A 25,133-nucleotide genomic window follows, 5' to 3' on the forward strand; every position below is an offset into this window, starting at 1 on the left:
TACCCAAGCTTCACATCGCATCGTGCTACCCTCTATATGATGTTCTTCCTCAGCTTACCTTCCACTTACAGCACAGGCCCCATCCTTTCCACCCTGGTTCTGTGTATCACAAGGTTTCAATCCTTTTACCGGTATTCCACTGACTTTTTTCCAGATCAAAACTGTGCTCACAAATGCTGACACACACAAAGTTTGTGTATTTCAAGAAGTATTTTCTGTACATACTTCCTCCCTCAATGTAATTGGGCTGTATGAAGGGTGCAAGTAACGTGGCATCACCATTCCTGTGAAACATTTGGACTTTTAGCTCTGCAGGTTTCGGTCTCCCAGAGATCCAGACCTGCTTTTTCATTGATGAATGAATGACATGAGTAAAGCTGCCTCCTTTGCAACAGTAAAAACAAGGTGGGACAGAAAATGTGATTCTACTAGCTGGTACGTGATTAATATACAGAAGATTCAACTAGCATCATACCTAGTATGAACGACTAAAACTTTGATACTGACTCATTCAAATTAAAATATTTGTATAAATAGTAACCTTGCTCTTTGAGGATGATTTGGGATTTTTTGTTACAAATTGGGATTTAAGATGGTACATACCGTTAGGAAGCACCACATGCAACTTAAGCTATACTATGTGAGGTTCAGCATAAAAACTTTTATATTACAGGACATTAAAACAGATAGCAGCAGTCCCAGTTTTCTTGCAATATGTATTTCTATAAAAAGTTTATAAACTGAATGAATTGAACTTTTACACGAAGTTGATATTGCATATGAATTTATACAGCAATAGCTGAATACTCGTATCTATAAACACATAACAATAGAAAAATACAAGGCTTCTTTGCCATTCATGTTTAGTGTAATATATAGCCAGTTATAAGTTATTAAAAAATGCACAACAAAAGCCTGATGAATACAATCCCTTCTGTGCCATTCCATAAGTACTATGACTTTTATAATCAATAGCAGGGGGAGGAGGGAAACCCTAGATTGATGGGAAAGTCCTGTTTTCTTTTCTGTTATATAATTTACTTGCAAAAAAAATGTAATTTCTAAAGAATATTTGAAGTATCTTATTCACACCAGGAATCTGGAATAACTCAGTGAATATTGCATCATTTTAACTACGCACTTTTAGGTCTAAATGTATCAACACATTACTAGGTATGTAATCAAATTAAAGCCTTTTTTAAAGAAAACTATTCTTTCATCTTCAGCGAACCTCACATATCCTTAAAGATGTTTCTACTAGCATTAGAAAGTTGTTAATTTGTAAGCTACTGAATTCCACTTATATGTCTGCCTACAGTCTTCACTAACTACATAATCTGATACAAATCAGTTAGGTTTCAAACTTTGAAACCTACCTTTGGATCTGAACACTTTCAGTTCCCAGTGTATGGTCTAATTTAATCTCTTTGCCCACCCGATAATAACTTTCTAAAATAAAGACAGTAGAAGGCAGCAGACAGGAACAAATCTGGTTATCAGATATATCGGGAATATCACTCTTGACTTCAGTGGTGTAGGAAACAGTAGGATCAACTAATATGTTTGAGGATCTGGATCCAAAAATAACTCCTGTGCCTTAAATACCTTTCAAAATCTGTGCCAAAAGAACTGAACATAGATCTGCAGCTATCTGTGGGTAGAACTTAACTGTCTTTTGATGTGAACCTTGCCAACTGAGACTGCAGTATCATTCACAATAGCAAAACCTCACTAGTACAAATAGACTGTTTAGCTACGATCTGTCCTATCTTTTCTTAAATTGTCTGGCAATAATGGATGTTGTGCAACTGAAGCACTGGAAGCACTTCATACTATCAGCAGAACTCCTTGAAAAGATACAGAATCGTAAGCTACAGAAGGCTTATAGAAGTACTGTGTATTTGAAATTATTTCTAATTCTTAAGAAGACATTAGCAAGTGACAGCAAGAATGTCAGAGCTGTATTGTTTCCTCTGCTGATACCTGATAGCCTTAAGTGCACAATCTGCATAGCTTTAAACTTGGGGCTACTACATATGTATTGAAAATAAGAGCTGTTGGCCAAATTCTGCGTTCCAGTATGAAGTACAACTTCTAACAAGCTCACAAGAATCCTTGACCGACTACAGAAACAAGAAGTAGCCCTTCTTCTTCCCTTGCATTATGACAGTATATGTAAGAATAAAACATTTGTACTTTAGAGGGACCATTTCATTTTCATGATTTTTAGTTTCAAAGTAGTAATATCCAACAGCGATTTTTGCTTTATTGTTTAGAGTCCAAAAAATCTTTACAGATGCCTCTAATAATATCAGGAACCATCTGCTCCAATCCTGTGAACTCCCTAGTGAAGAAAGTGTGAGATTCTCTTGGTTCAGAAGCCATGTCTTTCAGGTCATCCAGAGGTGCCCAGGCAACACCAACAGAGAAGATTGTTATTCCTACAATAAGAAAAAAATAAAGACCATTTTGCCTATTAAAAGAATAACAGTCATTTCTACATCCATGAATTAATCTGGATGGGAAAAGTATAGATTCAATAGCTGCAGTCTGGCAAAGACGATTACACTTTGCCACTAAATAGCAAGAATTAAATGATTTGTTTCAGTAAAAATCCTGAAGGACATGTGGGGCATCTTAAGAGCTAGTGTTTTAGTTGGTTGTGTAGTGACACATAGGAATGTAGCAGTTAGAATGTCAGTCTTAAAACCCAAGTAACACTGTAAAATGATTTTGAAAATTAGTTTGGATCCTTTGTGTATGTTTGGTGCTTTCAAGCATCAGCAGCCTAAGTTTTTTTAGTCAAAACTGCTAATTCCCTTCCTGGATGATGATTGAGAGGAGTGGATGGCATCACTGGAGCTTCACTACTTGTCTCTGTATTTTCAAACTACTAGTTTCTCTCTTGTTTTTCACTAAGCTGCCATGAGTGAGTCTACTCATACCTGGCTCCATAGCACATCATTTTTTTCATCCTAATGGAAAGCAGTTCCTTGGGACTTACATTTTGCTAAATTTAAAACAGGTATGATACTTGATTCGCTTACTGGGGCTGTGTTTGCACACTTTAAAATCTTAACATTCACAATACAGCAGAGATAGGACAAATCAACTTCCATCACTTTCAAAGATAAATCATTTACCTGCTTTTTGTGCTGCAGCAGCAGGTCCTCTAACATCATCATAAGACTGACCATCAGTCAAAACAACAAGGAAATTTTTGTTAGGTCCATCTTTCATTGGTCCAAAGACATTTCTGGTTATGAAAGAAATGGCATCACCAGTAGCAGTGCCACCGCTCATGTAGCGAATGTTCCGGATAGCTGAGAGGACCTTTTCTTTTGTGATGTAATCTGTGAAGCTAAACTCAGTACGCTGATCGTATGTGAACTGCACAGCTGCGATCTTGGAACCAATGTCAGAGATCTCAAAAGCCCTTGCAACGGTGCTGACAAATTCAAGCACAAGGCGGAAGTTGCTGTCTCCAACGCTGCTGGAACCATCTATCAAGAAACCAATGTTGACGGAGTTGTAGCATGTCTTGCTACACAACATCTGCTCATGTGAACATAATTTTTGGACAAGAGGTTTTACGTATTTGGTAGTGCCAAACCAGGTGGGCATCTGGTAAGAGAAGAAGCCATTGTTTCGACAGACAGCCTGTTTGGAAACAAGAAGTCAACAGGTGAATACTGACACAGCAGCTGAATGGATAATCATCAGAACACCTGTGTGATTTTCTTTCAAAGACAGGTTAGAACTGGAGCCTAATGGTGGGACTTTGTGGTAGGATCTTTTGCTTGTTGGTTTTTAAAGAAACTGAAGATAAACATCTGCAGTTGGATTCAATGAAAGCTACAATATAGCTTATTTTATCCATTAAAGTCAACCCTGGCCTCTGGAAATTTCAAATAATTTAACTTTATTCACAAGAACTGTAACAACTGGAAAACACAACTATGGCTTTTGAAAGCAAACTAAGTCATGTTACTGAGTATCCAAACAATTCAAACTTCTGTAGTTTTGCTTACCCACTGAAAATTAGTCTTTGTGTTTTCCCTTTGAACTCAGTAAGCCTTTATTTTTTTTGATGTATAACACATCATAAACACAAACTTACAGTTGGGTAGAAAATACAGCTCCAGGTCATTCAAAGTAAAATCTCTTTTTCTGCTAGGTTCCATAAGATGTGTGTAAAGTACAAGGTGATTGAGAAGGTGGTTAAATTTAAAATCAGCTCTCCAAGGTGGTGATAACTAATCTGGCTAAGATCAAAATGCAGGAGAAGGACAGCCTCAGTCACATCTTCCTGTGCCTCCAAGTATGTAAGAGTTGGACCTGCCTGCAATACCCCTGGAATCAGCAGCAAGCTATCTGGTGCCTAGAAGCAGCAGTGCTGTAGTGCTTCATTATGTTCACACTGAACCATGAAATTTCTTCTGAAATTAAGACACCTAAAACCTCCCTGTGGAAAATGAGAGGTTCTCTCACAGGAGAGAAAGTAAAGACTAGTGATTAAACAGCTCATGTGAGAGTAGGTGATCTCTGATATGATTCCTACTCTAACTCATACAGAACAAGATCCAAAACTTTTCATCTAAGGTGAATGTCTTGCACGTGAACTTGCTAGGATGTATCTTTCCTGTCCTGTTTGTAGTGAAAGTAGGCAAATAATTATCCATAGAGCAAGTATGGAAAGATATGCCTCCCTGTCTGCTGTTTCAGGACAGGAGATAGTGTATCTGCATTTCATTGCTTTGACACATCTAACCATACCTGAGATAGGGGAATCTCCTACACTGAGAAACTACAAAGTCCAGGAGCTACAACTTGGCAAGAGTCTGAAGTGGGAGAACAGTGGTACCTTTGTGTAGCCCCTGTAGCAGGGAAAAAACACCCCAGTGTTTCTTTAACCTTCCTGGTGCTATTCTTTTAAATCATTTATTAGCAGGAATAATTTCATTGGCTGTTTTGCAAGAATATTTTTTATATATATAAGTTTATATAGATGTGTATTTATTAGTTCATTAGAATGTTACCGTGAAGTAAATTCTCCAGAATAATACCCGTGAATGAAAAACAAAGAATGATATGCTCTCTTACCTTGTCAACAAAACCAATGTCTTGTACCATTCCCAGCTCCTCTGTTGTGGGTTTTGCTACAGATACAATGAATACATTGACTCCAAATTCTCTAGCCACTATGCCAGCTTCTTCTATATCATCTGAGGGCCAGCCATCTAGAAACACTACAATGATCTTGGGAATTCCTTTGCGTGCTCCGTTTTCCAAAGAGAAGAACTTCTGAGCTGTATGCTTCAAAGCTTTTCCTAGTTTTGAACAGAAAGAAAATATGAAGAAATAGTGCCTATCATAATGGTGCATTTTGGTACCAGTTTCCTACACAAAATTGTGTGGGATTCCCGTTATGATTACAGGTCTATCCCAGTGTAAAAGTGAAACAGTGTCTCAGGACATTTGGTAATAACAAAGCTCGAGCAATCTGTACGTTAAAGGCAAAAAAAGAAATACTGACCCAAAAACCCAAAACCAGACCACCCCCACAAAAAATCCTCACAGATAAAGCTGAAGAAGAAATCACTGACTTTTTTTTGCCCACAGGTCTAGTTTTGTACCAGGAAGTAGATATATTAGTACCTTTCAAATGGATTAGAAGGAAAAAAGTTGAGGAGCTACCTAAATTTAGTTTGTCAAACACAACGTATTTGGAATGCTTGTTTTCCTCATTTGGCAACCATCTCTTCACAACCACTTACTTATTCCAAGTTTATTCTAACCCTTTAGTTAGCCACGCAGCAAGAAAGAAATGCTAAGCCTTTTTGATATGAGTTTGTCTCAAGATATCACTCTGATACTAGTGAAAAGTCCATGGCAGGAAGTGATATTTACACTTCTACTCTAACAAAATGTGTAATAAGCAACCCTAACTTCTGGAAATGAAATGGAAGATGTGGCAATGTTCTAGTTGAAAAATGTTGAACCCGACTAAGATGAGTGTGGCGTTTAAAACACTTTCTTAACTAACTGAATTATAAGAACTTCAGTATACACACACACACGTGTGTTTAGCTATATATATATTTATATGTATAAACATATGTAAAGAAGTAATTTCTATTTGCATGGACCTATGAACTCACCTGTATTAGAATTGCCTCCTCGAAATCCTAATTCCTTTATGGCAAACAAAACTTCTTTCGCAGCAGTGAAGTTTTTCAGATAGAATTCAATTTTTGGATGTTCGCTGTGGAAAAAAAAAAAAAAAAAAAAGAGTAATGAAGTGCGTAGTTTACTTTTCATACCACTAGTCATTAGAAAGCTAAAATACACTTTGAATCATTTTGTTCTTGGTAACATATATTCTTCCCTATATTTTTAATTACTAAACCGGAAGTATGCTCCTTAATAATTCTCACAATCCTTAGTAGGAGGACTTATTTACCTGAGTGTGTAAATTAAGAACAGGCAGGTTCTGAGGCTTATCTAATAGCTGAAAACATTAGGTTGAAAAATATATGCACAAAAATAAAAAAGAACATGCCAGATGTTAAACTAAATGCATTTGTGTAATTGAAAATTGGTAGGTCTTCTACTATTTGTATGAGAAATACCTTCTTTATAAAAACATTCTGTGAAATGCAGTTTGAGTGTTTTGATCTGAGAAGTTTTAAGGTACAGTAGCTACTGACTCTGTGTGAGAAATGAAAGATTTTAGCTGTGCTAAGTACCAGATTTCACTTTTGATTTACAGTAGAAAACAAAAAGAAATGAAGTTATTTTTGCCATGCTAAGAATAGACAGATAAACACCTGCAGCTCAGAAAGCTCTTGCTATGAATAAACGGCCCAATCCTGCATCAGAATCACTACAATGAACCCCCGTGCCAAGGAGAGTTGGTCTGCAGTGCTGAATCTTATGGTAGAGTAACTTAAAAATGGTAAGTTTTGAGATATAAAGATTATTGCTTGTAGGATTAATTTCTAATGAAGAGGAGTTGAACATTCAAGGTGCTAAATCGATCACTTAGTTTCTCCACAAATCTTTCCTCACCTTACAGTATTTAAACCCAGGACAGGAAAAGCAGGGTTCATTTACCCTAGCTTTAGATGCCTACAAGCAGCTAGAAACTGGATTTTTCAGGATGGAATTCATCATGTCCTAAAAGAGGCATCCAAAGCAGTTTAGATGGTTTGTGCCAGGAATGTGGTCTTTCTAGTGATTACAAGAGCAAGCCTAGGTCATTAACTCAGACTCTGACACCTACTCTACAGTCGCCTAAAGGCTGGGGAGAGGAACAGACTTTAATGATGAAAGACGCAATAGAGAAACTGTGTTAATCTAGCAGATGTTTCATTGTCTTGTGATAAATGAATTAAAGACTTCTTTGTGCGTCTTTTATTCCAGAGAAGCCATAGCCAAAGTGGTTAAACCTGGAAAACTGCTATTCCTGAGGGCTCGCAAACTAAGCTGTGGCTCAAATAAGCCTTCTACCAACATGCTGGATGTTGCAGTGGCTGTGAGACTGTTTTGCAGTCTGTGAACATACAAGGTAGTGTGAATGGTTAGACTCTATGATCTTAAGGGTCTTGTCCAACCTAAATGATTCTATGATTCTATGAATAGTCTTAAAATAAAAACCTGACCATTTACCATTTGGAGATATTGGCTGTAGTAACCTATAGGTTGGCAACAGCAGTTTTCTGGTTTGTACTTGTATATAGCCATTTGTGACTGTTCTCTCTCTACAATTTTTAAAACCAGCCATCTCTCCTTTGTGGAGTGTTTTCTGCTGTTTTACTAAGATGAGCTATGAAACTGTCAGCAGCAGAGGGGCTATGAAACGTCCAGCTGCTCTCTATCCAAAGATCATGAATCACAGGGGCAGAAGATGGTAAAATCTGTCATGTCCTCACAAGGACATCTCAGTACAGCACAGAGCAAACACTCAAAAGAGTTTGCAGTGCTACACAACACTGCAGCTCAAAAGAGTTTGCTTTCTCTTGCTATTCATCAGCCATTATTGAGTGAATACTGTTCTGCAAAATAGGGAGTGATATATTAATTGACTTCTCTTATTAATCACTCAGTTATACCTTGTCTAGACCTGTTCTTACCTGGCCTGTACAACTCCAACATGAGGCCCTTCTGTGCCAATTCCCAGCATCACAGCTACTTTTCCAACAAAGTTTTTCTGCAAATTAAATCTACGTTGGCCGATGTTGTAACTTCCATCAATGAGAAATGCAATATCAGCTTTACAGTCTGTGAATATCCAAAATAATCAGACTTAAACTTAACACCAAATAAACGTTAGAATTTTTCTTTGCAAAAGTTAAATCTGTGGGTTCTTACCTTTGTTTCCAGCCTTTTTATCAAGTGGCTTCTTAGGTCTTTTACCTTCAGTGAAGGAAACAAGATGGATCATTTAAGAACAAGAAGATGAATGGCCAAAAGTAAACCAGAAAAAGCTCAGACTCCAAGAATTACATTGCAGTCTATCTGCAGTAGGAACTGTCAATCAGTTTAATTCTTAAACTTGCACTACTACTGCTTTGCTCCTTGGAGAATATTCTTTTTCAAATGAAACAGTTTAACCTTCCTTTCTTACACCTGCCCAGCTGACTACTGAAAGGTAGAAACCTGGGTGGGTTGCTGTAGCTCACCCCCCCAAGTGCTACCATTTCTCAGTTAGCAATCCTGCTGTGCTGTGCACGGTTTTAATGGTTTGGAAGCAAACTATGACTTAAACCGTAAAGCAAATGTTCTATTCAGATACAACATCCAAGTCCAGTATTTACATACCACTAGGCTTCACAAAAACCGATTTAGACTTTTAATGCAGCATTTTCTGTGGAGAAATTCACATAGCATCTAAATTTCTGCAAGTTTTGACAGCACTCAGCTGTTTACTAGTTCTCTAAGAAGAAATTAATTATCTTCTCTGTCACTTGACAGCAAAGAATATCACAGAAGCTCATGAACTCTTTCCTTCCTTTGATATCTGTATTATTCTTCCAAATTCATTCTTTCTTTTTAATTTGCATGAAGATTAACAAAATTAGAATCAATCTTGCCAATTGCAAATAATTCCTTCTTTTGCTGATGATAGCTGTACTGCAAAACCAGATATTGTGTATGTTTTCTTCTTTAAAAATAAATAAATCATATGAAATGTCATTTTAGCCAGGGATTCACGCACTGCAGCACATCCTATCACAAGAAGCTTCCCTTGTTGCAGAAAACTTGTACCTGTAGAAGGACGTGCTGTTGATACCGATCGTCCAACTGCTTCAAGTGCTGTGTTCTTGGTACCTGCTAAAATATTGGAAGAATAAATTTATGTTATTTTAGTGTATTTAGATGAAATTACAAGTGCTTGAAGAATACTATATTTCCGATAACCTTTCTTCATCATCTGCCATTAGCTACTCTGGGAGTAGGACACAGGCCTAGACAGATATTTGGTGTAATCCAGTATCGCACTCCTTGTTTCACTGGTAATGAACCTCTCTGAGCTCCTGCATTTGAAACGGCAGCAGCCGACGTGTAATTACAGCATATCAATTGATGAGAAGTTTTGAGCTGTAGTAGCTATTGTTTCTAGCAGATAAATTCAGGACTCGATCTGGAGGAGGTGTATTTCATTTACACCCTCACCAAAAGCACCTGTAATCCCAAATTCTTATCCATTAATTTGCAATAAACACTAATGGAGGATTACTACTGTCTTAGAGATAGCAGGCTAAATTTTAGCTGTGTAAACAATAAGAACACATTAAAGAGCTCTGTTTCCCAAGCTCTGAAAGAATATACCGGAAAACACATACACTTCAGTATTTTGGAGCCAAACAATATATATAACCAATAGACTTCTTTATACAATTTTATGAGGGTGGTTTAACCTCAACCAAGTGGCCGGGCATGATAATGGTTTGCAATTGGGCACAGTATGTCAACTACAAGGACAAAAAAACTTCTGAAAAACCACTGTGTCACACTGTAGCTTAATGACCACATCACATCTAAGTTGACATTATTCCCGTTTTTGGAGGGTCAGTGTTCTGTTTGCAAGGAACGCTACACAAGCTCTTTGAAGGACCTGACAGTTCTACTGCCTGCCCAAAGGCAGGCAGGGGGGCAGAAGGGATAAAACTATATGGCTGGAAGCGGTAGGAGGACAGGACTGCAGTAGCAGGATCGAAGTACGGACTTCGATCGCAGCTTAAACTGTTGTGGAACTGCACTGTCGACTGCCTGCTATCACGTCATTATATTCTAAATAACTGTGATCCATTTTTAAGTTTCAGCTTCTGCTACAGACTAGCTAGTCTCGCTGGAGTAGTATTTTAAGGAAATTGTGGAAAAATGAGGATTAATGAATTAAAAGCAAAAACTTCGGTTATTACACTTCAGATAGCAATCACATTTGTTTATGCATACAGGAGCATTGAAGAAGTTTCCTACAGTTCTGTTACGATTTCAAATATAGTTTGAAAAATAAGTAGTGTGATCCACCTACGAGTCACTGAGAAGGATGAAGCCCATCTAGCGAGCACCTGAGACTGGATTCCATTGGCATTTACAGCAGGGTAGTTTTCCTGTCCTGGGAGAGTCTGTACCCTTACAGCTCCTCCTGCATTGGTGATCACCCCACTGAGATACAAAAAGAGTTGTTAGAAATCAGACATTTTAATCACAAGAAAATGCAATACAATTATACCATCATTAGTATATTGGATAGTAGCCTCCTGAAAAAGGCAGTTGTGTTCAGGATATGAGTTGCTGAAAAGACTTTTCAAAGAAACTATTCTGCAGAGCACACAGACCTAGGAAAAAAAAAAGTCAGGAAATTCTAAAATTCTGGCAATGTTCAACTTGATGCAGAAGAGTGATGTTTCAAGGCAGTATCAATTCCTAACTGACAATAATAGGCATCAGAACTGTTCAGATCTTTTTATGTGCTACTGAAAGAACGTTTATTATTTTTAGAGGCCAAAATTCAATGCTGAGTTTCTCTAAGACGGATTATAAGCCTGATACTTTGTAGAACTTGGGCAGGTACAGTACTGTGGGACAAAACCAACCATTTCAAGACTATGTAAACACAGCAATGTGCGCCTTTATGTTTGTTTTTCTTACGTTTGGCTTCCTGCTTGAAAAGAGGTTCCAGCCTAATCTGATTTAAAACATTGTGAAAGTAGAATAATCAAGACCAAAGTTTAGAAAACCTTGCGTATATTTCTGGTAACACAAACTCTCTGTATCTGTGGCAAAGGTAACTTCCACATAAATCTCCTTGTGGACTGCTGTTAAAATACATTTCTCCTTCATAGATGTGATTTGCATTTCTAAATTGAACTGTGGTGATACATATTGAATTCTTGCAGCTTAGAAGATTATGATAGCAGTTTAAAAATATACAGATATTTTCTCATCTGGGAACACTGTGTACAGTATATAGTCAGAAGAGTTTTAGTAAAGTTACCCTGAATTAGTTTAAAATCAGATTATAAAATTGGCAAATACAAACAGCACTTAACAGTTCTTTAAAAAACAGTGAGAGAAAAATCAGACCAGAGCTTCTAACTGGTTATTTTTAAATGACAGGAAAATTCAGCAAGTCAAAATTATCTTTGGGAAAAATAACACATTAATGTATTTAGAAAATTTTAGTCTAATTATAACAATTTTCTTCTTTAGCACCTGGTTCTCTTTGGCATTCAAGCCTTCACTGGTGTGAAGACTTAATGCATAAGGAAGTACATGTCAGAAAGAGAATATATGTATTTAATTGGAACAGTTTCTAGTTTAAGTTTATACTTTCAGTTTTAGCGAAGCTACTTTGGGCTTACATCAGCAAACTTGCCCTATGCCCACATTAGCTCCCAAGAAGAGCTTGGTATCTCTTCCAGCTTCCTTTGTTGTGGATTCGCAACTTTGAGCACCGGCTGAATTAAAACTCAAGACAACATTTATACCGAAAGCTCAACCTAAGAATTATTCTTAGAAGCAATGATGTCAGCTTATTTTAGGCAGTGTGACCAGTTTTGTCTATATTGATCCATTTTGTCTTTTCATTTTGATTGCCATGTGATCATTATGGACAAAAAAAATTATCATCTAGATAGTCTCCATTGAAGCCGCAAGCTTTCCACTGAAACTGGAGTACGTTTCTTTGCTCCTTATCTATTTATTGAAAATATTTGATTCTGTATTTCATCACAAGCCATAAAGCTCTGGACTGCCTTCTGAAGATACGCTATTTCCATGTAATAGCTCTGCTATTTTTAATGCGTGTGGGGGCTGACATTAGATGTAAATATAACATGAACTACAGCTTTATGAAAGTTACTCCTCTTTTCTTGCCATTTCATTCTGTACTGTTTAAGCCATCTTTTACAGTCTCGTCAGTTTTACCAGGGATGTTTCTTCCAGCCAGTTTACTCAGAGCGCATGCTCATATATGCTGAAGTGGAATAAAACATACTGTCAGTCTGCCTTTGTATTCTGAATCAGACTGGCAAATTCCTTTTTGCAATCATTTATGAATGACTTAAAGTGAGATTCATCCTGTGTAAATCTGCAGTGGTATTTAAATAGTGAAGAAGTGCCTATGCATTTCCTCAGAATGATTTTATGTCACTACAATCTGCTTTGATTTTCACCACTGTTCTTTGCTCCTGTGTGATTGATTTGCATGCCATGGCTGTTCTGATTAAACTGGAACTCTGCAGATTTTCCAGGAACAACTTTCACTTCCTTACCAGCTATGTTTCATGCTACTGCCCGCACTGCTTTATGGCAACTTTATATAAAAGCTGTCAGTCCATTCTCTTGCCTAGCTTCACTGTTAATAGCAAATCATAATTTACACTTCAATGGTATTTTTCACTCAAAATTGCACATAAATTAAACAGAAAAGCATATACACAAGGAACCAATCCAGCACTTTGCAATAGCACATGGGAGAAAGCATACTGGCCAAGGGCAGCAGAAGATACAGAAAGGTCTTATGAAATACAGGAATTCAATTTAAAACATACTTGAGAATCTGAATTGAAGTAGATGAGCAGATGGAATTGAAGCTTTTTAGAGCCTCATGCACCTCCAAGTAAGCACAAGAACTGTTTATCTGCCCTCTCTGAGAAAGAGGTACAGGGCTGGCTTGCCTTAACCAATTTTTGTATGCGTTTTTCAAGGAGCCTGCACATTAGACCTGATGCCTAGACCACAAAGAGACTATTCCAGCCATGGGATGTGACCCTTATAGATGTAACTGCAGTCAGTAATCTTAGACACAGCAGTAGAAAGCTGAAATACTATCTCCCGTTAAAGAAAGAGGAAACACAAGGTTTTCAACTGGTGAAAGTCTTTTTCCTCTGGGTAAATTTTCCATTGCTTCTTAGAATTTGTAAGTAGTGATAGATTTGGCTGATGGAGAGCACACTTTTTGCAGCATGCTTATGAACTATTGACTTGTTCAAAAATGCTGGAGATGAAGCCAATTGGATATTCCCTTAAATGGGCTTAGTTCCAAGTGTAAGTAAGGATCAGCTAGATAAAACTGTTTAAAGGTAACAAAACATTGTCAGTGGAATGGACAACAATTGTTTTTCCCATGTATAAGTGTTAGAGCGAAGAGAAATAGATTTGAACACAGACTAAATGTTCTATGCCAAGGAAAGGTCCAAAGCCCAAGGGCAGCAGCACTGCAGCTGGGCTGCTGAAAGAATATATTGAGCGGATTTAATCTTGCAGTCCAGAAGCAAAATGTTTGCTCAGAAACTCACATGGTATGTTTTTATGCTAATCATTATGTAGGCAGACCATCTGCTTCTTCTGCAGAAGGGAAGGCAGAAAGGTGAAGGCCTGCCATACTACCCAACAGCATATTTATGACCTGAAAGTTCCTGTTGCTAAGAATGCTGGCTGTAGTAGCAGCTGGCATTTCCTACAGGGTCCTTGGGTAAAAAAAGTTATCCTTAGGGGCTTAAGACAAGACAGATGTATTACCTGAATCCCCATCTTTCCTTCTTATCAGCAGCTGCAAGCTCATTCCACATAACCCACCTTTTTCCATCGCTCCAAGAAGCGTCCTCCTCCAAAATGTAATCTCCTACTGCTGCCTGATTGTCTTCATTCACTGATAAGGAGCTGCTCAGGGTTTCATGCCAGCATTCTCTGGCCCCCTAGGTTATGCTCCTTCTGCCTCGTCTGCACCCCTATTGCTTTTGGCAGCAAAGGCTGCTCTACAGCAGAAGCAGGCATTATACCAAAGTTTCCCAGGGGATCTACAGCTGCTCTGAAATCCCTCTGGCTGGACAACCTTTTTGTCAATATTCCTCTAGCAAACACTACAGTGGCCCAGGGGCCATTCATGTTTGTGCTCACTTTGTGGCCAGTTTGGTAATGCCATGATATGCCTTTGTTACACTTGAGTGGGACCCCAGTGTTTAATTAGAAACGGTTCCACCCTGTGACGAGTTAGGAAGGTTATGACAAAAATTTACATGCCTATTTAGCATCTAAAAACTATCACATTGGGCTAGGTCTCCATTTAGTGCAACTGGCACTAGAACAGAACTGCACAAGCTGAGAACCTAGTCCTTCATTTGACCTTCTAACTATTAATCCAATTAATCACTCAGTGGTAGATTTAACACAGTTCTTCATGCCTGCATAGTGTCAGCCTGGTAGGAGGTTCTCCATTCTTCCCCCAACAAATAAATCTTTTATTCTTCTGCCCAGAAAGAGAACAATATTAAATAAATATTCTGTTTCCTGAAAGTAATTACACATAAAGTAAGGACAGGAAAAAAAAGGAGAGAAAAAGCCAAATATAATAAACTAAAACAGGCAGAAAGCTTATTCATCTGTAGAATACAGAAATATTTGTAATGAATTCTGCTAAATTCTCTACATGCATTATATAGTATTTTCTTGTGGTAATAATTAGCTCACAGTAACGGAACTGCTCATAGGAATAAGCATTACTTGGTTTATATAAAATGAAGGAATTAAACTCCAGTTCGTGTGCTGGGTCCAAACTGAGATGTATGTGGAGGGGGGAACTGACCCATGCTCAATCATTTCCAGTTTAAAAGAAAAACATATATAAGCACTGCTCCCAAGGCTGATGCTTCTTGAAATGGTGAATAGTTGTCTGTCTGTGCTTTCTACAAGTAACAGCAGCAGTCATTGTAGTGGCACAGGCCTGGTACTCAGCAGTGCTTAAGGTGTAGAGCTATGTTGCACTCACCATGCAATGTGATTTAGGGTACACCTGGTTTTAAACTAGATGTGGTTGTTTCAGTTTTTTTGGAAAAAAATCACAAAATTCTCAAAGCACATACCTAGTTACATCAGTATAACTTACTACTATTACCTATTAGCAATATCTTCTCGGAGTACCTCCGAGACCAATATGGAGTTCAGCTATTGCAACACAGTGAGAAGGAACACATTATTTTGTATGTTTTTGTTGGATTTTGTAGCCTGCACTGAAATTAGCTGAGAGCTAAACAGCTATCACCTCTCCTCCGTTCATCAATCCTTTTTTACCAGGACTAGTATTTTTGGCTGCTAACAGTTACAGCCAAACCAACAAAACATTCTCATGCAGCAAATTCTGCTCTGACTGTGAAAGACCAAGACTAATAGCCCCTAACTTAAAGGCAGTCTTCAAAACCAGCAGTTCTCCCAAACAGAAGATTTTCACCTATATTCTGCTCTTTCAAAATGCTCTACTACCGTCTGTCATGTTCATGTCGTATACGGAATACTTGAACATTGTTAATATACATCCTTACTGGAAGGCACAGATTAGAAGGGTAAGTATATTTTAATCCTTTCATTTCTGTTAGAGCCCTCATCCTCATAATGTCTGGAGACACTGTCAGAGGCAGGTTTTACAAACAGGGGTGCACATGCCACCTGTAGTATAATTTATATTGACACTTACTATGGAAAATTACGGTGTTTTCTGTACTCCTATGCTTCTGGGTTGGAAAACAATCTTACACATAGTCTGCAAGGTACTGACTTCACTGAAGCGCTAAGTAATGTTTAAATGCCTGTACTTAATTATCTAGGAGAAAACTATACAAAACATAAAAAGAAATCTGCATCTTCCATTTCTTGTACCACCTCCTTTTATAAAAGTATTCCCCAGCTGTGACAGAGCAGAGCCCCACCAGCATTCTTGGTGGGACTTGTCTAACAATCACTGTCACCACCAGCATGGGAAGTTGAAGACTGCTGCCTAGTTGAACTGGTTAGGAACCTTTGTGACTTTTCAAAACACTCAAGTCTCCAATCCCTTTGGAAAAAAAGTCTTGATAGCAAGAACTTTTTTTTTTTCCTCTTTAAGTAAAGACATCTTTGGCAACCCGTAAGGAAATGGAATGTTATAATAAATGGCTACATCACTAAATACAAACATTGTCTTAGGAAAAAAAAGAAAACTGAGATGTCTTCCCATATAACATTCTATAAAAAAACCACATTTGATGCAGACTTTATCTCACAAAGTTTTTGCATATATCTAAAGTGGGAAAAGTGAAGAGCTGAAGTAACTTTTTTTTTAAAACACTCATGAAGACGCTTAAAGCACACTGAATGGAAGTATTCATTCTTTTTACAGAAGGACCAAAAGGAAGCCTGTTCTAGCAATAACACACACAGAGACATGCAATTATCTTTGAAACAAACTCTTTAAGCTTTAAAAATACACACAGAGCCCCAGAATACCTCCCAAGTTCTTTCTAGCTGCCCCTATAGTACTTAGCTCTTAAGTCTCCTTTACAGCATTTAAGAAATTCCAGATAGCGTTTCTACTCAAAATCCCTCCTTAAATCCAATTTTTTAAAAAAAAAAAAAAGTTTTAGTTTTCTTTGGAGTTCAAATACAACAAAACTAGCCTGAATTTTGGAAGCACTGTTAAAAGTTATAGGATTTTAATTCATACTTTAATTAAGTTCCTGGATAGTAATGATAGCCCCCTAAATGTTATTTCAGATGATTAGTCTGTACTTTACAGCATGTAAAGTATCAAGCAATTAATATTAATTCAAACCCACCTTCATTTTCCTCCTTTATCTTCTAGTAATTTTTATAATTTTTTTTTTGGTTTTTTTTTAAAATAAAAATACTCTGATAGCAGACTTCAGCATCACATGAATGTATTATGAAAATTTCTTTCTGTTGCTTGTGGATAAAAAAAAAAAAAGGATTGAAACTACTGTGTTTCTCCCCCCCCCCCCCCTTTTTTTTTTTAAACACTTTGCTTCACCTAAGCTTTTAAGTATACTTTCAGCCTTTCTGCAAGGGCAGCAGTAGTCTTATCTGGAATATACAAATATAAGAAGATGTTGTGATTTTTTGTTTAACTGTAGTTTATGTGTATCTTAACATGAATGTACCTAGAAGCTAAATAAAACTAGTTTTAAGAAGTTCCTGATGCTCAAAGGGATTCTGGATAGCTAATGATGTAATCCACAAATGCTAATGAAATCTCATTCACAGGAGTAAGACATTAAAAAAGGTCTCCAATAATGAGTAAAAAAATGTCTCTAATAATGAGACCTCAATATGTTTTTTCCAAGAGTACCTCTTCAAATGTAAGTAATCTAGATTATATGCATGATGGAAGTCTTGCTTTTAAAGATATCAATAATATGTAATTATAGAACTCTCAGAAATGAGGAAACATTTGGGCAGGATGGTTTAATCTGTACTTTTGTTTCAAAACAGGATCAATTATAGTTATCTAGTTATTCCAGTAGATATATGTCTATCTGTTTTTAGAAACTGCACTGTATTGTAGTTCCTATAATATTGCAGGTCATCTAGTCTCTGTCCTTACTATTAGGCTTTTCTCCATATCTAAAACAAGTTTCTGTTGCTGAAACATCAGTCCTATCTTAAGAGTGATAAAACCTTACATAGTTTTGAATCTATTTTGTCATAGTAAGTATATCGTGAAAGGTCTCAGTGACCAAGTTGTGTGTTGTACAGCCAGTTAATAAATGAAGCTAAAAATCCTCCAAATAACCAAAAGCTTTCTCAAAGTATTAAAATCAAAGTCTGAAACTCCCTGTAGACAGACAGTCAGGAATCAGTCTGGCTTTCACAGGCATCTGAAATAGGTATCTTGCTGTCTCGAGCTGGTTTTGTCCAAAGTATCCTTATTAAAAATTGATCCATGAGAGATTTTACCTGGCAACTAAGTAATTAAATCTTTTTCCTTCCTCAAAAAAAAAAAGAAAACAAAAAAACCCCAACCAAAACCACCACCCCAACCCCAAACTCAGATATCTGCCAGCCTGCTTTCCTTCCCCTGTGGAATTATTGCTTTTTTAATAACCTCTATTTAACATGGGTTATCTGGATATTTTTCTTAGTCTTTAGTTTTCCGTTTGATACAGAAGTGAATTCAGCTAGATACTGGTCTAATTAAGATATCATTAAGTAGACTAAAACCCAGCAAGCAATTGTCAGAAGAGAAAAAAAAACCCAACCCTAATACTGATTAAAAGTAATAGTCTATGGACCACATTCAGCCAAATTATGGGTAGGTCCGTTTGCATAGGAGGTTAAACTCATTTCAGCAGTTTCAGAAAAAGTGTCATGTAAATGGAAGTCAGAAAGTGAATCTGCTTTTATTCTCCAATTAGTTACTATTTACACTATATCTTTCCATGCCTACTAGTGACACGTAAGTAATCTGACAGTGAAAGTCCACCTGCTGTTGTGCTGTTTCAGACAAAGTTAAAGTGGTTTTCTGGAACACTTAAACACAACTCAGATAATGGCTAGGCAGCTGGCAAATTTTCTTCCTTGTTTTCTCCTAATGACATTCCTATTGAGTTATGACTCCAGAAATCCAGAAAGATCTTTATAACAATGGCATCAAAAGGTTAAGATTAGAAGTGTGGCAAGACTATATAAACTTGCTTAACACGTTGATTAGCAATCACCTGACTTACCTGTGTATGGCAGCTCCACAGATGCTGGAAAGAGAGGCATAAACTCCATCTCCAAAGACATAGAATTGCCATAGAGGACAATTTGCTGGGCAAAGGACATCTTCTGTCCCCTTTCTAAGGTCAAGTCCTCTTGTAAAGCACGTGATAGCAGTGAAAGCTAAAGAAAAGAAGAAGAATGTGACCTGAAAATCTTAAGAGTCTGTTGTTTTGGGGTTGTTTTTTTTTAATCTTTCCATTGTTTCCAAGCTTAAAGCAAAGTTTGAATTTGGAATTGGGGAGCGTCTCAGCTTACGCTGCAGTACATCTGTAAAGACATCTTTGGAGCTTACAAATGTATAGTTATGACAAGAACACACAAGTTATTTAAGGGAAAGGAACATCCGAAAAAGGTAGAATGGGTAAAAATAAGTGCACAAACAACACTAAAACATTAAAAAAAATCCAAGAAATATTACAGAAGAAAAAGCAATTCACATCTCTTAAGTTTACTGCAAAGACAGAACGGTAAGGGGGAGACCTTTGAAGGCTTGTGGAACATGGGAGTGGGCAGACTCTTAAGGGAGAAATTAAAAGACTGACATTCCCACAGCAATGTCCAGCCACAGGACATCTACAAATCACTTGGGAAACTCAGAATCTTCCCTTGAGTGCCATTAATGAAGCAGGCTGACAGCAGCATTTCCCTTAGCCTCTGCAAGAAATCCTACTAAGGCCAGTATAAAAAAAGGAATACTCATCTCCTTGCTCCAGTAACTTAACACCTAGAATATTCGTATCAACGAAGTTTACAATATTATCATTATGCAAAGGACTGTCAAATTCACCCAGTGAGAAGTTGTTATTTATTCAGCTGAGGCACATTCATTTTTCACATAGAACTCTCTTTTTATCTTTTTTCTTAGAGCATGCTTCTCAGGTTATCATCATTAAGTTTTCACTGTGCTTGCATGCGTGCAATGGAGGTAAGCAGAAACAGATTTACACCAGTATATGATTTTGCTTGGCAAATTGATGTTTTTTTCTTTCAAAACCTTAAGAGGTCGTATCTTGGATACTTACTACCATCCTTCTGCTACACAGGACAGCACATTCAGCTGGTCTGACAGCACAGCAGATTAGGACTTTGGCCTAGACTGCCATCAACTCAGCATTGTCAGTTCAACCCATGACTGCGTATTTATTCTGAACTTCCTAAAAGCACATCTTGCCCTTGCTGAGCACTAGAAGGTGCAACAACCATTTCTACATGCACTTGGAATGTTACTTCTTCACAATATTAAGAGAGCTGACAGGCTGGCCAATGTATCAGTGCATACACCGCTGCATTATATCCCAATGAGAGTATGTTTCAGGGATCTGGGATCTGTCTCTCACCTTTTTCCCTGCCCACTCTTTCTACTCTTACCCTAAGGCGTTTACTGACCCCAGCATAAGCAGCTTGTATTTGAAATTATTTGGAGCATACATGTTCCTCATCAGTGGATGGAAGAGATCATACCTCCTGCTAATCTCACAAACTTTAGAACTGAAAAGCAGGACAGTTACAGCCAGAGGTGTACAGGGAAGTGTCTGTTAATTCTGGCTCAAGTCATATGTTCATAGACCACATGTATAGTTTTACATGTAAGTATACATAACATTCATTAATGCTATACTGAAGTTACATTAAGCTACCTAACCACATCTTCCTGAAAAATCTTTGCTATTTGTCAGCACAAATGTGCTTAAATATGCTAAATACATCTATATAACCCAAAAGAAAAAAAAAGAAAAAAAAGCAGCAGTAAACACGTCTTAATCTTTCCCTTCTTAAGATAACAAAAGCTGTCTACCTAGCAAAACACTGTACAGACATTTGATTCTAAAGTACCCTAAGAAATAAAGAAGTTTCTTTTAGGACTTCGCCTTAACTACTTACATCCTCTCCACATTTAGTCTTATATATTTGCCTTAAAAACACAAGTCCAAAAACCAAGCAGAATCACCATGATTATACCTAGAAGCTCCGTATTTTCATTACCAAAAGTGCTGTATCATTGTGTTAGGCTACAGTCAATTTGTTTTGCTGTTCAAGTCTCCTAATCCTTTCATGAAAGTTCTACAAGTGTGTTAGCCGATTACTGGGCACTAATCAATAGCCACCAAATGGCAACTAGCAAGACCATCAGGATAAAACAGCAGCTGGAAAGCTGGATATCCTTGGAGGAATCACTGCAATCACAGGTAATCTCTGCTCTCACAGTACTGCTTGTGCCATGCACCCTGCAACATTTTTCCAGGCTCTAGAAGTGCAAGACACCACAGGAAGCTTTAATACCTGTCATTTCTAATGTACTGTACTTGACTGAATTCCTTGGCAGGCTGTGCATACAAAGACAATAATTAGACATGTCTAGTTAGTGAGCCCTTTATCACTTCGAGATCTGTATTCGCCTGACTACCAGGTACTTACTAATTACAGTCATATGTCAGACTAACATTTTACACAGCACAAAAGATGAAGGCTGGGGGCAGGGAAATCTTGCTGCGTCTTCCCTGGCTATGGAAACACAGAAATCCACTGTAGCCTAGCCATGGGATTTTTAGGTACTGGCAGCCTAAAGACTTGTCATGATTCTCATCTACACCATCAGAGGAGGGCTTCCAAGGGAAGGGAGCAAGTTGCCATTGCATGACTTAAGAGCTAACATACAGTAAGCACAGAGGTAAAAACACACACTTTGAGGTACATGATGCTGTTAGTTAAAAATCCACCATTTCATTTTAGTTTTCTGTAAGCTATAATTCTATAGCTGAGACCAATATTAGGGGTGTTAGGTGCAGTATCAAACTGAGTAGTACTAGGTACCGAAATTCTTACAATACCAACTTTGCAGTGGACTTTGTTTGTCTATTTTAATGTATCATCAGCTATCCAACCCATAAAACTACAAGTAGTCCCTTGTGAACAGGAAAATGTATTAATCGGGTCTGAATACTAGAGACTAGAAAATAATTCTTTGCCAGCTTGCATAATAATCATTCTCCAAAGTTTCACATGTGATATTACTATTAAAATTGAAGGTGGTTGGTTTTGTTAGTCTGGCCAAGATACTTCACAGCTGACACCACCCAAGAGATACATATCTAAGTAACAGAGAGAAAACCTGTATGTTTTAATCACTGTAATTTAAGAATTCAAGAGCAGTAGCAGTGGAGACATTTCTCTGATACTTATGAGATCCATACTCTGAATTCACATGTTTTTGGAGGAAGAAAGATAAGCTTGTAATTTACAAGAAGGGACTCAGTCCTAGACTTCTATCCATTCTGGATAAAGACTAGAAACCTACATTATGCGATACAAACTTAGGCCTTCAGAACTGTAATAAAGTGACCATCATCCCATTCTCTCAAGGCACACGCTTTTTAAGCCCCACAAACACACCACATCAGGGTGCACCACAGAAACAAAGAAAAAAAACTGTAGTTCTTCCTGATTTAAGCCATATTTAAAGGTAGGGATGAATGTCTTCCATCACTGTTGACCTAAAAAAAGAAAAAAGTAAAGGCTCAGTCTCCTAAAACATCCACCCAATAACCATGCTTTCAATTCATTCTATGAGTTTCCATCTTTTTAGCACTTCATCCCATGTACTCAGATTTGCCCTGAATAGCTGTTTCTTACACCCACCTATAAAAGTTCTCACTTCATTTTTGACAGGAGTCATTACTTTAAAAGACTCTAGGAAAATAAAATCCATAGCTAAAATCTGGGCTTTTCTAATCCTGAAGTTTCCATGAAGTGCTTTGGGAACAGCAGAGTTTATGTAAAGGAAAAAAAAATATAATCTCTATGTGCATTACAAAAAAAAATAATTCATAACAATAAGATAACTTCATGAGTCGTAAGATGAAGTACATCCCTATCATGCTTTTTTTTTTTCCTTTCAGTATTTAGTGTTGTATCTTTGCAAAACAGGAAGATATGAAGTCCTTTAGTATTCAAACAAGCCTGTTTTTTATATCCTATGCAAGGAACACTCCCACAAATCTTATCCACACTAGAAAGAAAAGAAAAAAGACATACTAGTAGAGCTATACCTGTTTATATTTTGGAAAACATGTTCACAGATTGTGTTCATGTAATCTTAAGTACACCAGTACAAGATCTGGACAAAGACAATGGGATTTAAAAAGTCTGGTCAGGGCTAAATCTTTCACTTTGATCCGAGACTTGCCTTTTTCTGATCAGCTTAAGGTCACTTACCATCACATGCCAACGTTCACCCACCCACACAGCATCATGTATGGTAACTAGACCTGTTGAACTCTGCAGTATTTGTATGCATTTCAGGGGGAGTATAAGGAAAGATATAAGATCATTTAAGATCTCCCCAAGTAGTTATGAGCCTAAATAAAATTTGAGGAAACTGATGTTCTTACGCTACTCTGAACAACAGAATTTAAGCACTTTTTATAAAAGTTCCTGGAAGCTTCTAGCTCAGTAACCAAATGCCGCTGAATTTAGGCTCAGAATAATGGTAAGAGAGAATATCTTACAGCAACTGTTCACGTTTTATACTACAAGCACATCCTGGTACCAATATTCCATTTTGCCAATATTCCCTTAATGTTATTTTAGCTGGTGTCAGATACCTTCAGGTTACAGTCGCTTCTTCTCCAGCCCTGGGAAGAAGCATCAGAGAAAATTTTTCACTTCTTTCCTGACTGTCAGCACTTCACCTCTAATGCACCTGTAAAACAGGAAGGAAAGGAATTAAGTTGGAATATTTTTTTATTGCTGTGCATTTTTCCCCTTTTTTTAGCCATAGCACTCCTATAACATATAGCTATTATCACTTCTGCACAGCAGAATTTTCCAAGTGCTTGCCTAAACACAAAATGAGCAGCAAATCCTGCTTCTTAATGACTTTGAAATCCTGAACAACCATTCGGAAAAGCTTGAAGTCACTCACCTTCTGCAGGCCAGGTCTGCATCTGGAAGCGCATCCTTCTGGAGGGTCTTGCCCTCCCTTGGTGAAAGGCTCCGCTGGAAGGTGCGGACAAACCGCCCGCGTTCTTCTGGTGCATTATTTCTTCAACTGCTCGCTATGGCTCCTGGTTCCTAAGGGGTTGGCTCTGGCTCCAGGAGAGCCCCCTCTCCAGCAGGGGGGATGCAGTCCAATAGGGCACGGTGCAACAGGCATTCCCTGCCCTGCTTAGCATCTTAAGTACGTTGTTTTGCTTCCCAGGTTAGAATAGCGGCAGGGCAGGTATAAGAGTTTTTAATAGATTCCATGGTCTGAACCACGTCGGAGATCCTCAGCGCGCCAAGCACTGCGCAAGTGCCTTTGTAACACACACAAACACGCTCCCACTCGCACGCGCTACCAGCGCCCCCCTTGACGGGGACACCCGTCACCCCAGCTCTCCAGCCCGTGCCAGCGGGGTGCGGGTCCCCCCCGTCTGGCAGTGTTCCCAGGCATCCTGCGTGCCCCTCCGCAGGCTCCCCCGGGGCCACCGCTCGAGGGGCCTCACACGGCGGGGCCCGGCCGGCCGGCCCCGGGGGCGCACTGCGGGGCTCCGGGCTGGCGGCCCCCGTCGGGGACCCTCAGCGCAGCCCAGCGAAAGGCGGCAGCAACCGGGGAAGCGCCGAGCCGGCACTGGCGGCCAGGCCACCGTCACCTCCCGGCGGGGAGGGACGGGCAGAGACAATCCGAGGGGGAATCCCCCCGTGGGGAGGCGGAGGGAGGAAAGCGGCCAACTCACCCGAGCCGTCGCTCCCGCGCACGGGGCCGCAGAGCAGGAAGGCGCCTGCGAACAGACAGGGAGCGAGTCGGGGCGCTGCTGCGCGCCCCGCCGGCCCCGAGCCGCCCCCGCGGTACCCACCGAGGAGAAGGGGGGCGAGCCACATGGTGGCGGGGCGCGCCCGCACCTCGGGGGAGCCGAGAGCAGAGCCGAGGGGGAGAGCGGCGCGGCACGGCTCAGCCTAGCTCAGCTCGGCACGGAGCAGCTCAGCCTTCCCACCGGGGCCCCCACCGCAGGCTGCCAGACCCTCCGCGCTGCCCCGACACCGCCACGAAGCCGCACAGCCGGCGGCAGCTGCCGCGCCCGCTTTAAACCTCTCCCGCGGCGCATGAGCAC

General features: G+C 38.9%; 1 protein-coding gene across 2 annotated transcripts; it reads right to left on the reverse strand.

Annotated features, from left to right (window-relative positions):
• Positions 1 to 696: 696 nt before the first annotated feature.
• Positions 697 to 25,097, reverse strand: COCH (cochlin). 2 transcript variants are annotated; one of them, XM_055793866.1, is made up of 11 exons: positions 24,879 to 25,097; positions 24,759 to 24,803; positions 19,008 to 19,164; positions 10,541 to 10,674; positions 9,271 to 9,333; positions 8,374 to 8,418; positions 8,136 to 8,283; positions 6,162 to 6,265; positions 5,104 to 5,330; positions 3,144 to 3,660; positions 697 to 2,441 (listed from the first exon to the last, which is right to left on the reverse strand). In XM_055793866.1, the coding sequence occupies exons 1-11, from the start codon at positions 24,901 to 24,903 to the stop codon at positions 2,266 to 2,268; spliced, it is 1,641 nt and encodes a 546-aa protein (XP_055649841.1). In that variant the 5' UTR covers positions 24,904 to 25,097; the 3' UTR covers positions 697 to 2,265. The 2 variants fall into 2 exon arrangements, with proteins under 2 accessions (XP_055649841.1, XP_055649840.1); XM_055793865.1 differs by having other exon boundaries at positions 9,271 to 9,336.
• Positions 25,098 to 25,133: the final 36 nt, after the last annotated feature.

This window comes from Falco peregrinus, chromosome 1, assembly GCF_023634155.1.
Source record: "Falco peregrinus isolate bFalPer1 chromosome 1, bFalPer1.pri, whole genome shotgun sequence".
In the NCBI taxonomy this organism is placed as follows: Eukaryota; Metazoa; Chordata; class Aves; order Falconiformes; family Falconidae; genus Falco; species Falco peregrinus.